General features: G+C 35.2%; 1 protein-coding gene across 7 annotated transcripts in view; it reads right to left on the bottom strand.

Annotated features, from left to right (window-relative positions):
* HERC4 (HECT and RLD domain containing E3 ubiquitin protein ligase 4) overlaps nucleotides 1-15,459 on the bottom strand; it is a 131,342-nt gene that overhangs the window by 23,435 nt on the left and 92,448 nt on the right. For 5 of the 7 annotated variants that reach the window (XM_078077658.1, XM_078077655.1, XM_036113869.2 and 2 more), the window contains exons 16-19: nucleotides 7,918-7,941; nucleotides 5,611-5,709; nucleotides 3,904-4,071; nucleotides 3,510-3,653 (exon numbers count right to left, since the gene is read on the bottom strand). In XM_078077658.1, coding sequence (XP_077933784.1) covers nucleotides 3,510-3,653; nucleotides 3,904-4,071; nucleotides 5,611-5,709; nucleotides 7,918-7,941 — 435 coding nt within the window. The remainder of the gene's footprint in view (nucleotides 1-3,509; nucleotides 3,654-3,903; nucleotides 4,072-5,610; nucleotides 5,710-7,917; nucleotides 7,942-15,459) is intronic. The other 2 variants (XM_078077656.1, XM_036113870.2) reach the window with 1 other exon arrangement.

Genomic DNA, 15,459 nt, shown 5'->3' with positions numbered 1-15,459 from the left:
CCAACAAAGAAAAGCCTAGGACCAGATCCCACCAAACATTTAAAGAATAAGTAACACCAATTTTTCCTTTTTCAAGAAATGGAAGATGAGGGAACATTTTCTAACTCATCTGTGAGGTCAAACTAACATGACACCAAAGACAGACAAAGGCATCACAAACACCAAAAAGAAAACTACAGACCAGTATCCTTAACAAATAAGGATAGAAAAATCATCAACAGAATACAGGTCAACTAAATGGATTATACACCACGACCAAGTGGGCTTTATCTCAAGAATACAAGGTGGCAGGGTGCCTGGGTGGCTCAGTCGGTTAAGCGGCTGCCTTCGGCCCTGCTCGGCGGGAAGCCTGCTTCTCCCTCTCCCTCTGCCTGCTGCTCCCCCTGCTTGTGCTCTGTCAAATAAATAAAATCTTAAAAAAAAAATTAATTAAAAAAAGAATACAAGGTGGCTTGACATAAGAAAATGCACCAATGTAATACATCACATTAATGGAATGAAGGAAGGAAAGCACACAATCATCTTGAAGCAGAAAAAGCATCTGAGAAAATCTTACTCTCTTTCATGATAAATATACTCAACAAACTAGACATAGGAGAGAACTTCCTTAACCTGATAAAAGGAATTTATGAAAAATCCACAGCTAACATCCAACTCAGATCAGGAACAAGAAAAGCATGTCCACTCTTACCACTTGTATTTGACAGTGTTTTGACAAAGTTCTAGCCAAGGCAAGTAGGCAAGAAAAAGAAATAAAGGTATTTAAACTGGAGGGAAAGAAGTAAAATTAAATCTATTTCATTTGTGGATGCCATGATCTCATATAAAGAAAATCCTGAAGCATCCACAAAACCACCTATTAGAACTGATAAATGAATTCAGCAAAGTTGCATGATACAAGATCAACATACAAAAAGCAGCTGTATTTCTATGCCCTAGCAATGAACAAACCAAAAATAAAATTTCTGAAAAAGTTCAATTTATGACAGCATCAAAAAGAACAAAACGTTTATTCAACATCTTCTCCATCAAATCCTTAATGGCCTTTTTTGAAGAAATGGACAAGCTAACCGTAAAATTCATACAAAATTCCAAGAGACCCCTAATAATCAAAACAATCTTGGGTGCCTTCGGCTCAAGTCATTATCCTGGAGTTCTAGGATCAAGTCCCACATCAGGCTCCCTGCTGAGCAGGGAGTCTGCTTCTCCCTCTGCTTCTGCTCCTCCCCCTGCTCATTCTCTCTCTCTCTCTCTCTCTCAAATAAATAAATAAAAGTCCTGGGATTGAGCCCTGCATCAGGCTCCCTGCTCAGCAGGGGGTCTGCTTCTCCTGCTCCCTCCCCCCACTTGTGCGTGCGTTCTCTCTCAATAAATAAATAAAATCGTAAAAAAAAAAGAAAAAGAATTAGAGGTATCAGTATGATCTTATGTCTGGAAACCATAAGATGTGTACATAGTTATATAGCTCCTAGTTCTTTCTGTCTGCTGAGAATCTGAAAGCAATGACTCCCTGGTAGTAGTGAGTACACTTAGCATCCAGAACACGATTTCTAAATACCATTTGCATCTGAAGAAGTCAGGGCTTTTAAGGAGAAATGGCTACTGCCAGGGCTGGGATAAACACAAGAAGAGCCCGGAACATTTGTTGTACTAAATGTAAAGAACTAAGGAAAAATGGGGACATGTCAAAAGTACACAAAAGAGGAACAAGTTCAACAGGGCTCCCATTGGCCAAATCAAGATATAACTGAAAAGGTCTCACAGAAATCCATGATAAAGCTTGTTAAAACTACCCCTCCCGGGCACCTGGGTAGCTCAGTTGGTTGGGCGACTGCCTTCGGCTCAGGTCATGATCCCGGATACCCTGAATTGAGTCCCGCACTGGGCTCCCTGCTCAGCGGGGAGTCTGCTTCTCCCTCTGACCCTAACCCCTCTTGTGCTCTCTCACATAAATAAAATCAAATCTTTAAAAAAAAAAAAAAGACTGCCCCTCCCCTGGTTTCAAAACATTACCTCTCTGTAGAACTGAATAAAGGCCCACAGAACTCTTTGTGATCCTAGCAGGACAGGCCTCCATCCTATGTACCCTCTCAAATTCCATCTGCCACACCATTAACAAACTACCCTAAGAGACCAAGCCAAGGAGGAGACTGTAATTCAGTCAGATTGTCCACCTACTGGGGTGACTGGGTGGCTCAGTCGGTTAAGTGTCTGCCTTTGACTCAGGTCATGATCCCAGGGTCCTAGGATTGAGCCCCACCATCGGGCTCCCTGCTCAGTGGGGAGTCTGCTTCTCCCTCTGCCCCTCCCCCCCACTTGTGCTCTCTCTCAAATAAATAAAATCTTAAAAAACAAAACAAAACAAAACTCTCCAACCTGTAGAGCTCCCCCTAGACAAAGATGGGATAATATGAGCATCAATAAAGATAATAACTACAATGGACTAAAAACATCAAATATACTTAAATCCATGAATAAATAATAATATTTGAAAACAAAACTAAAAAACAAATTGTCACCACTGAAGTATGCCAATGAACAGATTCATTCTTTTGCAAAATTGGCAACTGAAGAAAGAGAATCCTTCCCCATATGAATTATACTACTAAGGAACCAAATAGTAGATGTAGGGAAATTTCTCTATATAGAAGTATCCAAGCCAATAAAATGAAATATAAATTTAAGAGTAGCACCGTTTTTGCAACCTAATAAATTAATGAGCCTAGGCACTGATCAACGACTGCTAACATGACAAAGGACAGCAAGCCTCCTGAAACAATGAATAAATAACACATCAAGGTTTTTAGAACCGATAGTAAATATTCCATTCAAATTTCTTTCAACTCGTTCTGTAACTGAACCATCCCCATTTCATTTATAGTCTGTAAATCAAGGGTAGCAAACTTTTTCTGTAAGGGGACAGATGGTAAATACTTTAGGCTTTGTTGATCATCGGGTCTTTGTCTTAACCACTCAACTCTGCCTTTTCCAGTTGTAGCTAGAAAGTAGCCATGAACAGGTAAATGAGTGGACATGACTTTCTTTACAAGAATATGTGTGGAAAAGAATTTAGCTTATGGACTATAATTTGCTGAGTAGTTACCTCTGCCCTAAATGATAAGGTAGAGAAATCAATGACTGCTAATGATAAATTAATTCTTCCGAGAGGAAAAGTTAATCTGGTAATTATCATCTAATCCTCAAATCTAAATCAGCAGAAGGAAAGGTCACCATCATTCTCAGGCTGACCATTCCTTTAATTTATTTTGCTAATTTGAAATGTGTGAGAAGTATTAAGGTGTTCTGACGACTCTGAGTCCAAAAGTTTCTAATTTTTCAAGCTGTAATAAAGCAAATCTCTGAATATGTTAGGAATCCAGTAATAACTTTTATTTACTGAGTCAACTTGACACATGTAGGTATACATACATAGGTATATTTCTAAAATTATTCTTAGATTATTCTAAATTATCTCTAAATTAGAAATAAATTAGACAGCTGGACCTCACCTTATCAGAAAACCAAATGAGCCTGGAATCTTCGTAATACCTAAACATGCCGTATTTAGGATCCAACAATTCTCTCATGATGAGCAAGAAAAACTCCTTGCGTACTCCTCCTGCATCAACGGCATCTTCTCCAACAAATATGACCTGGAACAGCATAATGCAGACACTGAACGTAAAGAAACGGAAGTATATGCTGGAGAGCCAAGAGAGGGCGAGAGCCCGTAACATGTAATTCATTAACAATAAATGCTCAGCAATTAATAGTTTAAAAAATTTAAGAAGTTTTATACAGTAAATTTTTATACATATCTACTATATAAAACTTCTTAATTTTTTAAAACTATTAATTGCTGAGCATATACTGTAATATATATAACAGAAAATGTCAAATTACCTTGAGTGGCTTTTTGTAGTCTATATTCTTTGTTTTCCTAAGGACTTCCATTGCATCTCCTACAATATTTTCTCTACGTACAACTAGAATTAAGCAGGGATTCACAGATTCAATCACTGGGAGAAAAAGAGAGGAGACATTCTGTCTGTGGGCCTGGTCAATAGCCATCTAGAAAACAAAAGATTAAAATCTTAATAGCGATGCTATAAAGAAACTAATGTGACTAGGTAAGCTAACTTCTACCTATTGATTATAATCCTATATTTATAATTCCTATAATACTACCTATACTACTGAATTCACAGAGCACCTAATACAGTTATAAGCTTAATAAAACTGTATTCTCAGCATAAAGAGTGTCCTTTTGAATGTTTTTAGACTGAAGTATATCTTAACGATACCATTAAAACAAGCAAGGAACTATAATATAATATGGTAAATGTGAACACTGCTATTTCTCAAAAAATAACAGGGATGAAGAGTGAGAAGAAAAAGAAAACAGCATTAAAACAACCTCTAAAGAGAATAAGGAACAGCCTGGCTAAGTAGTATTATAGAAATTCATCTAGTACAGTGATCACCACATGCGCTCACAAACCAAACATTTGTCCTCTACCATCTAAAACCTTTGTTTTTTTTGTATGGTTTTTCCTGTGTTCTTGTTCTAAAATGGAATATACTATATATTAAAAGCACGAGGCAATTATTGTTTTAACAATGACCATCCAAAAGCTGGTTCGCCAGCTGTTAGTATAAACCCTACAAAAATATTTATTTCTTCTGTTGATGAAAATGGATATAAGCACATCTCTAAAATTCCCCTAGTATTTATGCTTTAAATATCTGGAGGCATTTAAAATACTAAATGCATTTATTTTAAAGGAATGAAAATAACTGTCAAAATTGGGGTGGGGATAATTTTTTTAAAGCATTTTTAGAATATTAAGTGCTCAAGGTTTCTTCCCATCCTTCTCTTAGTCCTTAGCTTCTACCATCTGATACTCCATGCTAGAAAATAAAACTCAAAAACTTTTTAATTTACAGGCTCAAAGATAAAGCAAATCTACTGTAGCTCTCAAAGTCATAACATAAATCAGTTTAAAAAATCTCATTATAAATGAAAAAATGTTCAACATAAAACAGAGCAGGTTGGGCAAGAAAAGAGAGGGAGGAGCAGGAGATGACCAATCTTAGGAAAATGCCTTATTTATTACTAAAAACTTTCTTCAAGGAAACTTCATATCCTCCCCCTAACAAGTGATCAAATTCCTCTTACTTTACTTCATCTCATCTCTAGTTACTTCCATTTTTTACCAAGTATATAAATATGGAATATATAATGAAGCAAGATTTGAAACAAACGAATGTTTATCAAGGAAACTAGTAAAACTGTTTACAAAAATTGCATATTTCTGTAACAAAAAAGGCTCATACCTTTTTTTAGATATAAAATGATTAAAGGCTAAACTATTCTATTTTCATTTAAATATATATAAGTAGCCCTCATAAGAATATACATGTAACCAATGCAACAGTCTTCTTTATAAGGTACCAAAGGCACTTTGCAAAAGCCAGACCACTGAGGTACAGAATGTTCCCAAGGATTACTGATTATAGGCAAACTTCAAATATTTACTTTTTAAAAAACCTCACAGAAACAATTCAAAAACCATTCTCAAATCAGATTTGTATTAAACTATATTTTACCTGCATCTGTAACACTGCATCTGTTTGTAACAGAGTAGTTTTTGCTTGGGCATCAAATACAAATGGGTATGTGCAGATTGTAACAGGGATATCTGCCAACTAAAAATAAAAAATTAACGTATTAGTACAAATTGATTTGTGATATATTTTTTTGTAGGTGCTGTCATTTCTTTTAAAGCTGATCACATTCTTGGTTTATTCACTTATCTGCTGTTCAGGAATTATAAATAAAACATACTGCTTACTTCCAAATATGGAATTTTTACTGATAATCAGGTGAGGCACTGGAATAACCCCAATTGTAGGAGGGAATTGTATACTTCAAAGTCCATACAATTGTAAATTCCAAGATTCAGTGAATTAGGCTGCAAATATATTCTAAAACTGGGGGCTCCTGGGCACCTGGGTGGTTCAGTCAGTTAAGCATCCAACTCTTGATTTCAGCTCAGGTCATGATCTCAGGATTGTGAGATCGAGCCCCACATCAGGCTTCGTGCTGCGCATGGAGCCTGCTTAAGATTCTCTCTCTCCCCCTCTTTTCCTCTCTCTCCCTTCCCTCTCTCCCTCTTAAAAATAAAAATTAAAATAAAATAAAATTGGGGGCTCCTATGTTAAATACATTACCCAGTTCTTATATTTTAGGGCTACTCTAGCAACTGAGGCCAATAATAAGCAATCTGATTATTCATTCATTTAACAGATATTTATTGTATGTCATTAGAGTGCCAACAAATAAGTCCAACAATCTTTCATTCATTTAACCTACAAAATTAGCACCACCAGTATTATTTTCTGTCAACCTTTAAAGTTGAGAAAACTGACCTATTATTACCATTATCACACATTAATCACTTTACATTTATCCTAGCAAGTAATGCAGTGATTGATCGCTAAGTATTTTAACGATGCAGAAAAATACAAAAAGCTATGCATTTCCAGCCACAGATTCTTGCAGCTGGAGGATTCCTACTAGGTACCCAACAAGGCAATGTTTTTGTGTCAGCCCTGAAACAGAGCCCCCTGCTGTAAAGTTTCTGTGAAGACAATACACCATGAAACAACCCACTTCTTAAGTGCTTAGGAAGTTCTCTTTATTTAAAGTCTGAATTCACATTTCTATACCTTACTATGCATTACTTCATTTGTATTTCAGTCTTCATTGCAGGAAAGCATACACGGTTTAACATATTTCAAGTCCCCAGGCTCTCTCTAAATTGTCTTTCTTCCACAGTAAACATTCCCAGTTTGTCCAGCCATTCTGAATATGGTTTCCAGCCCTTCTCCATCCTAAATGCCTTCTTTTAAATGTATTTTACCTAAGTCTCTCTTAACGAAAACAAACAAAATAATTCAATAGGGCCCAAACAGTATAGAATATGATGAGACTATCAACTCTTTGTTGTCAACACTGCTCTTTGCGAACTCAGCAGGCTGAGTTATATTAACCTTAAATCATCATTCTTCACTATTTTTCATATGACAATTTTTACCTTGATCCTGTATTTGTGTCACTACCTACTGATGGCAGAAAGTGATTTCACTACTCTGAAACTCAAAACTACCAAGATGATTTCTAAGGTCCTTTCTGGTTCCAAAAGTCTATGATTTCATAATTTTATGCGCTACTTCTATGTGAAGATGAGGACGCAAACAATACTAGGCCTATGATATAAAGTTAATTCTAAATGTTTCACTGGTTCAAGTGCTGGGAAAAAACAAAACAAAACAATAAAACCTAAAGTCTATAACAGAAGTATAAAAGTACTATAACGATCCCAAGTGTTAAAAAAAAAAAGGTGGCTTAGGTTTGCTGATAATGTAAACTAAAGTGCTAGAACTTTATATGTTAAAATAGTATATTATACAAAGTGAGGAAGATGACCATATGAGTTTATTTAACTTTATGATCATTCTGAGTATCAATTATTAGTTTAAAAACTGAAAATCATTTTAGTTCTATAATATAAAGTATTTTTTACCTTACTGGGTAAGCATTTGTCAGATTTTAAAAGTCTGCTTTTCTTATTACAAAGGACACATATTAATTTTATACTGGAAGACTTTAGAAGGGTAGAAACTATTTTAACACAAATATTGTTGAAGGGCATCATATAGGTGTAATGTTAACTAAAACAGAAGTTTTATTCTTCTTCAGAAAATTCCTCTGAAATGTTATATAGGACAATTCCTATATACTTATTAAAAAAATAAAAGTCACACAAAACGGAACCTTTTGCTCTCCTATCACTTAAGACAAAACAGAGTATATCTCACTCTGAACATGAGACTGCATTACACCAAACTTACCTCAGTTAATCCATGGTTGACATCCTAAGACAGCAGTGCAGAATGTAACAGTAATGAAAGAGCAATGTTAGTGTCCAAATTTAACTATTCCTATTCAAAGTAGCATTTCATATATTTTGCTACAGCAGAATACTGAATTAATGAAGTAGACCAAAATACACCTACAACAAAACTTACCCTTTGCACGTGCACCTTATGTATCTCTATCTATAAAAATAGGAACTTTGTTTCATGTATCTGTGGCCATAAAATTATCAAGGCTTGAACATAATGAAATTTGGCTTTAGCAACTAAGCACCCCATTTGTAGAATTTAGGTAGAATAGGAAAACTAAACCTAAACTTGGTCTAGAAGATGTAATTTTATGTCTCACAGTTACTCCACCTGGAAAAATGGAGAAAATATTCCCCAGACTTCAGGACTTGATTAATTTTGACAAAATGTTTGAAAAGTCATTAGTAGATTAAAACGCTATATGTAAACAAAGTGAAGAAAATTAAACCATTAGTTATTTTAACTGACTCATTTTAATTTGTGTGCTTCCCCTATAATAAACTGTAAACATCAGTGTAACAGTTGTCAGTGAGTTCTGCGAGAACTTGAAACCAATTATTGAACCTAAAGGTGGGTGTGGGGAACCCCCCAAAATTGCAATTGGTGCCAGAAGTGAGGGCAGTCTTGTGTGGACTATTCCCTCTAACTTTGTAGTATGCTAAATGCTCGCACGCCTTGGGGGTACCTTTGGACACTTTAAGATATGAGCAAAGACTTAAGGTTCTCTCACTATATTGCGCTAAATAAAACCAAAGCAGTATGAGCATAAGCAAAATATGACTCCATACAAATCCTATTCAGAGAAACATAATTATTGATTAATATTTTCTTCTAAAAAATTGAGTACCAAGTTTTCATTAGATAAGTGCCCCCACTGTCAGTGTTAACAAGAACGTATTTAGAAGCTGTACTGCAGAGAAAGCCTTTTAGATTACACTCAGTTTAATTTGAAACCAACTTAAAAGGAACATCTGACATTCTTTTATAGTATATCTTGTGGGACATTTTAAAAGTGCTATTATTACTATGAAAGTCTAAACAAGCAAAGAAACACCTTTCAATATTTTCTGGCTACCTATAGCCTGCTTGATAACTACACTAGATACCAAGACAATTTAGATCATGGGAGATTAATTTTTTTCTTAATAATAAAACAATATATAAGCACTATTTTTTTATTGCTACATGTAAATAGATAAAGGTGCTATGCATATCATTATGAATTGGGGAAGTCAGTAAGATTGTTAGAATTTATGGTGTGACTAAACCATACTAAAGCAGAACCTAAGTTTGACTGTAAGCTGAAAAGGATATAGGAAATAATGGGACAAATGGAAAATTTGATAGATATCAAGTAGAATGATTGTCTAGAAGAGCAGCATCAAAGGGTAAACCAGATGAAGATCATTATTAGAAATTTCAGTTTAAGGGTTAAGGATCTTAGACAAAAGCTTTTTTTTTTTTTTAAAGATTTTATTTATTTATTTGACAGAGAGAGACACAGCGAGAGAAGGAACACAAGCAGGGGGAGTTGGAGAAGCAGGCTTCCCGCTGAGCAGGGAGCCTGATGCAGGGCTCGATCCCAGGACGCCGAGATCATGACCTGAGCTGAAGGCAGATGCTTAACAACTGAGCCACCCAGGTGCCCCGAAGCTCAAACATTTTTAAAAAGGTAAATGCAAAAAGAAAAAAAGGTAAATACTTAAAAGAGCAATGGATGAACTCTTCTGAGAAATATCAGAGTTGCAAGGTAGTTGTTATATTAGTTGCAAAGTAGTCAGTCAAAGTCAGTCAAAGTAGTATTTCCAAGAGAATTTTAAAAGGAAAAAAAGTCAAGTGGGGGTTGGAAATAGGCTATCATAAAACATGTGAGGTAAATTAAAGGTCTATTACTAAAAATTCAACATATCATTCAATGTGTGACCTACTATTGGCTCCAAATCCACATACTCAAGCACTAGTTGTTGGCTGTTTTTATTTTTTTTAATTTTTATTTATTTTTAAAGATTTTATTTATTTATTTGAGAGCGAGAGAGAGAGAGAATGAGAGAGAGAACACGAGAGGGGGTAGGGTCAGAGGGAGAAGCAGACTCCCTGCTGAGCAGGGGGCCCGATGCGGGACTCGATCCCGGGACTCCAGGATCATGACCTGAGCCGAAGGCAGTCGCCTAACCAACTGAGCCACCCAGGCGCCCTGTTGGCTGTTTTTAGATGGGAGTCCTAAAAATGGGTCAAGGTATGCCTAACTTTAGTTACTCAATATCCTGGAAGCTGGAGTGAGAAAGGCTTGAAGCAATGTTCAAAAGTCAGGTTCTCATGGTCTAAAAGAGACTTCACTAAGGATGCTTTTAACACCAATGATTAATGATGGTTCCAGTGGTTACAGACAAAAAGATGGAGCTCCTCGGCACGTTTTAGTTTCAACTAGTTACTTATGGCAAAACATTATATCATTGCTGGTGTCATCTTGATATAATGACATAACACAGGATTACTCTAAGAAGGCATAAAGAGGGGATACTGAAGTTAATGAAGTAATTCCAGTAAAAATGAAAGGTCTTGGTAACTAGATAGAAACAAGATAACTTCTAAAACATGAAGGAAATGGAAATATGTAAACATAATTTGGTAATCCAATGCATAAGGAGTTAGTCGAAGAATTTAGTCAGCAAAATATTAATGCCATTAAAAAGGATTAAGAGAGCTTTAAAAAGCAAGGATGAACTTTTCTAGGAAATATTACAGTTGCAAGGGAGCACAAATGTACTTTTCTTCTTTTTATTTAATGGGAACAAAACTTAAACCCAGAAAGTACTGATGTATCTTTCCCAAGCTGGTCTCCCCAACTGTTGTATCAGTCTATCTTTCTAGTTTGCTGGTGAACATGTCACATAGCTAGCTCAGCACTGTCCATAGGTAAAGTACAACTTTAACTCCATCGAACAAATATAGTGATGATTTATACACAGCACAACTAATATCAAATATATAAGACTTATGACTTAAAAAAATATATATGTAATGCAGCATCAAAGACTGTAAAAATTTCACCAAGTATTTTCACTAGTATCTACTTGTATCTGACATGCCTTACATAGCTATACAGTTCTTGAAATAAGTATGTATTTTTAAAAATGTGTAACATTAATCATATAGTAATTCAAACAAGCAGACCCAGCACATACCTTTCTATACTTCATTCTAAATCAGTCAATTTTTACTAAATAAATATCGATGATATGTATATACAGTAATTAGAAGAAAGGGAAGAAAAAAGAGCAGAGTTAAGTAGCAACCACTGAAGTATTTTCAACTTAAAAGCAAAGTTAAAAGAGGGTAAGGAAATATACAACTGAGAACAGTACCTAGAAAGTGGAGAAAAATCAAATAGCAGAAGAGAAAGAGAACCCATGTGCCATTTTATTTTGCCAAGAGATTAACTGTAGAAGGAGAAAAACAGAGAAAAAGCAAAAGGAATTCAACTGAAAAAAAGTTTCATACACCAAGATCAGAGTATTGAAAAACAAAAAACAAGAGAAGCTTACATAGGATTCAAGCAAAAACTTTATAAAAACATGTAAAAAGAAAGAGGTTAAAAGGGATGGGAAAATGAAAGGGGATGAGGTAAAGTTAGAAGTCTCAGCAGTACAAAAGGATATTATAAGAAAAGCAAAGAACTTCACAGAATTAGTTTTTAATGTTTAGGGATCAGGGAAGTGTATACCTGCTGGATTCTTAAAATCCTTAACTGGGAAAGAAAAGAAATGGAGGAAAAAAAAATCTCAAAAGATTATAGCATGAAGACAAACATAATACAGGTAAAATAATTTCCTTGCAGTATTTAGAACAATGTAAAGTTTTCATATATATACATACATTTATATATGTATGTATACGTGTGTGTATATATAATACTTATAGACATATACTCCTTTTAACTCACAGTAATTACGTTTTATCAAAGAATATTTTAAGCTTCCACACTGAAGCAATGGAATTATTTCAAGACTATAACTCTTATTCAATAGTGGTATACATGTGTGTACATATACGTTTGCATGTATGTGTATACACGTGTATATACATATGCACATATGTATACAAATACACATACATACACATCCATATCATTACAAAATAGCATGTAATTATCTTTAGGATAGATTCTTTAAAACTTTACTTAGAGTGTTAATGTGATAGTTTAGCTTAGCATTAAGGCTAGTAATGTAAGTATGAATTTTATTAAAAAGCCCCAGGAAAAATGTCTTTAGAGTTATGTGTAAATGTGAAATGTGAAAGTGCTTTGAACTCTCTGAAAGAAAGAAGCTTTGTAAAATCCAATGCTGTAATATAAATTAATAAACCATACAAGAGTTGCACAAAGACCTTCTTCAAAGTAAATGACAGCTTTCTATTCCCAAAGGTATAGAAGAACACAAATCACGGGTTCTACATTTTGATTTCTAAGATGTGATATTAAACCCACTATGCAAATTAAATAAAGAAAAGCTTTCACTCATTCTGTCTACAAATGAAGAGAAAGGAAAAGCTTGTGGTTGAAAGAGCAGAGTAATAGAGGGCAATTATCAAGTATAGCAAACACATAATCTGGAGAGAACTTCTGAGAAGCAAAGAGGAAAAGCCTAGAAATAGAAGGTACTCTTCTACTGCCTCCCCCTTAGCAGAAAACAATAGCACTGAAATAACTCCTAAGGAAATTCAATTTGATATCACTACAGCTATATACCAAGAGGAGCCTGGATACAGGCCTGCCAAACTTAAAAGTAAACAAACCACAGCTTTTCCACACAGCACCAAGATTACTACAAACTAAAAAATCCTATTAGACTGGCTAATTTAGATTTGTCCTACTTGCTCAGAATACAAGTATTTTATGACCTACACACTAGATATAAATTCAGAAGGCAAAGGTATCTAATTCATAGTGATACAGGAGGATATGACTCTCTAAGATAACGTTTCTCAAACTAGGCTGCAGATCCCTGAAGGATATAATTTTAGGGGTCTATGAGTGCTCTGGGAGAATTTTTAATTTTAATGTTTTTATACCAGAATTTTAAAAAATTGATTAAAAAAAATCTAAAATTAGGAAACCCATTTATAATCCCAGTATTACCATGAAACCCCAAGAGTTCCAATGGTTGTGAATATAATCACATTGGCACCACACAGGAAGGATCTCTCTGTCTAGGACTTCATACATAAATGATGTGCTTGATGAGTGAAGGCCAAATGAGCATGACATCTCATTCTAAAAGCAAATGTTTCATTGTAGTTCAAATAGAGAAAGACAGCAAGATAATAGAGTTATGAGACACCTCAGAATAGAGGCTATTGCCAAACAAAGCCTGTGTATAGGCAGCCAGCAATAACCATCATTTTACCAAGACTTAACTATGTGCCAAGAACTGCCCTAAGCACTTTATATTGATCATACCAATTAATCTTCTCAGTAACTAGAAAAGGTAGGTACTGTTATCCCTAATTTACAGAAAAAGAATTAAGTCATTTCTTCAAGGACACAGAGTGAGTAAATTCTAAGCTGGGATTTGAACCCAGGTGCTCTTATGTTACACTACTTTCTCATCCTATTTAGGCTGTGAGGTGAGATTCATCAAAACAATTATGCTCTACACTAATATTAACTTGATTTTTTAAATTTGTAGTGTTATTTATAATTAATTTATAAATTTGTTATGGTTTTAGAGTTCTTTTAAAATCTAGGCACCAGGAGTTCAGAACTAGTTTAGTGTTTGAACATATTTAAGTAAGACAATCATAAATAATGTAAGAATGCTGGACTTCTTAGAAACTGTTTTACTTTAAGAGGGGTCCATATATCACTCCAGTTTCAAAAACACTGCTCAAAGACCTAGGGTACCCTACATTGCTGTGTCTGGGCTTATATACAAAGTCAGGATTCTGACCCTCCGATGGCTTACCATAACACATCAGATGAAATCCAAGTTCTTGATCCTAATTTACTAAACCCTCCATGATTTGGTGCCTGTCCATTTCTCTGATCCTTTCCCAGAACTCTTCCCACTCCCGTATTTTAGCCATACTGTCCTCCTCCTATCCTTCAAACATGTCAAGCTTGTTCTCACCTAAGGTCTTTTACTGGATATTCATTTTTCTTCAAATCCTCTTTGGTTTGATCTTACATGGTTGCTTCTTGTCACTTAGATTATAGCCCATACTTCAGCAGACAGGACTTTTCTGATTACCCAATTGCAAGAAATCAATCACAGTCTTTCTTATATTCTTTTAATTCTCTACATAGAGTGTACATTATTAGCTAGTATTTTTTGCTTTACTGGATTATTGTCCATCTTGCCCACCAGATTACAAACTGCCTAAGAACAAGGACCTTATCTGTCTGGTTCCTCACGGTATTTCCAATACCTCAATTGATGCCTGTCACTGGAGGTTTTCAATATTCTCAGTATTTGTTGAATGAGCAAATGAGTAGACCTAAATCTACAGAAAGGCTACAAATTTGACTTAGACTCCCAATGATTCCAGGGGAAAAAAAATCAACAAGTCTCTTCCAATCAAGATGCATATACCTAGGGGAGCAAAAGATGTTCTAGAAGTGACCTGATTTCTACAGATGAGAGTATTCTAAAATTAACATGCACTAATCACACTGCCATTCAAAACTACTGTGTTTGGTGCCTACTACACATATTCCAAAGACTATTAGAAGTACTGGTGAATAAAATTATAGAGTGCCTATCCACAAGGAGTTTGCAGCTGGTGCCTAGCAAGCAGTGAAAGGTTACTCGCCCTTCTACAACTGCTACATACACATTGCTTAAATTACCTACTTCATGGGGGAGAAAGTTGGCCTCAAGTATACTACAATGGTTAGCAAATCTGTTTTAGATCTAATTGCTTACCCATTTCTGTACTAAAATTTTCTGTGTCTACATGAAGCTTTATACGACTGCTATTATTTTAATGGGACATTAAGTGTCTAGTTATTAGAGACTTAGCCACACGGGAAGAATTATGTACACATGGGGATTTATGTCAAAACTCTGAAATAAAATTAAAAACATGAAAGGGGAAAAACTGGAATCAATGGTCCTACAACTCTCTTCTGGTAATTCTGAGGCACTAATCTCACAATAGTAATACATTCCTAGAGTTCCAGTATCAGGGACTCCAGTATACTCAACATAAGAGAATTAAGAGGCAACCTCAAGGAAAATAAGTGAGAGTTAGAAATCCATGTCACATCGCTTCTCGGCCTTTTGGCTAAGTAAGATCAAGTGTAAAAATCCATGTCACATTTGCATTTTTCTTTAGTTGGCTGGGCTTTGGTGTAAGAGCGGAATGTCTACTTATAAATACTGCACAATAAGTAGCTACTCCTTCCCAATGTGTTTTTATTTCAAAAATAAGCTTTGAATAAAAGCTCTGAAAAAACTGGTGTTTCAAAAACAAGCAATTGTTTCTTTT

This window comes from Halichoerus grypus, chromosome 7 (genome assembly GCF_964656455.1).
Source record: "Halichoerus grypus chromosome 7, mHalGry1.hap1.1, whole genome shotgun sequence".
Taxonomy (NCBI): Eukaryota; Metazoa; Chordata; class Mammalia; order Carnivora; family Phocidae; genus Halichoerus; species Halichoerus grypus.
The sequence above is the reverse complement of the archived record's forward strand: the minus strand, read 5'-3'. Positions and strand labels throughout refer to the sequence as shown.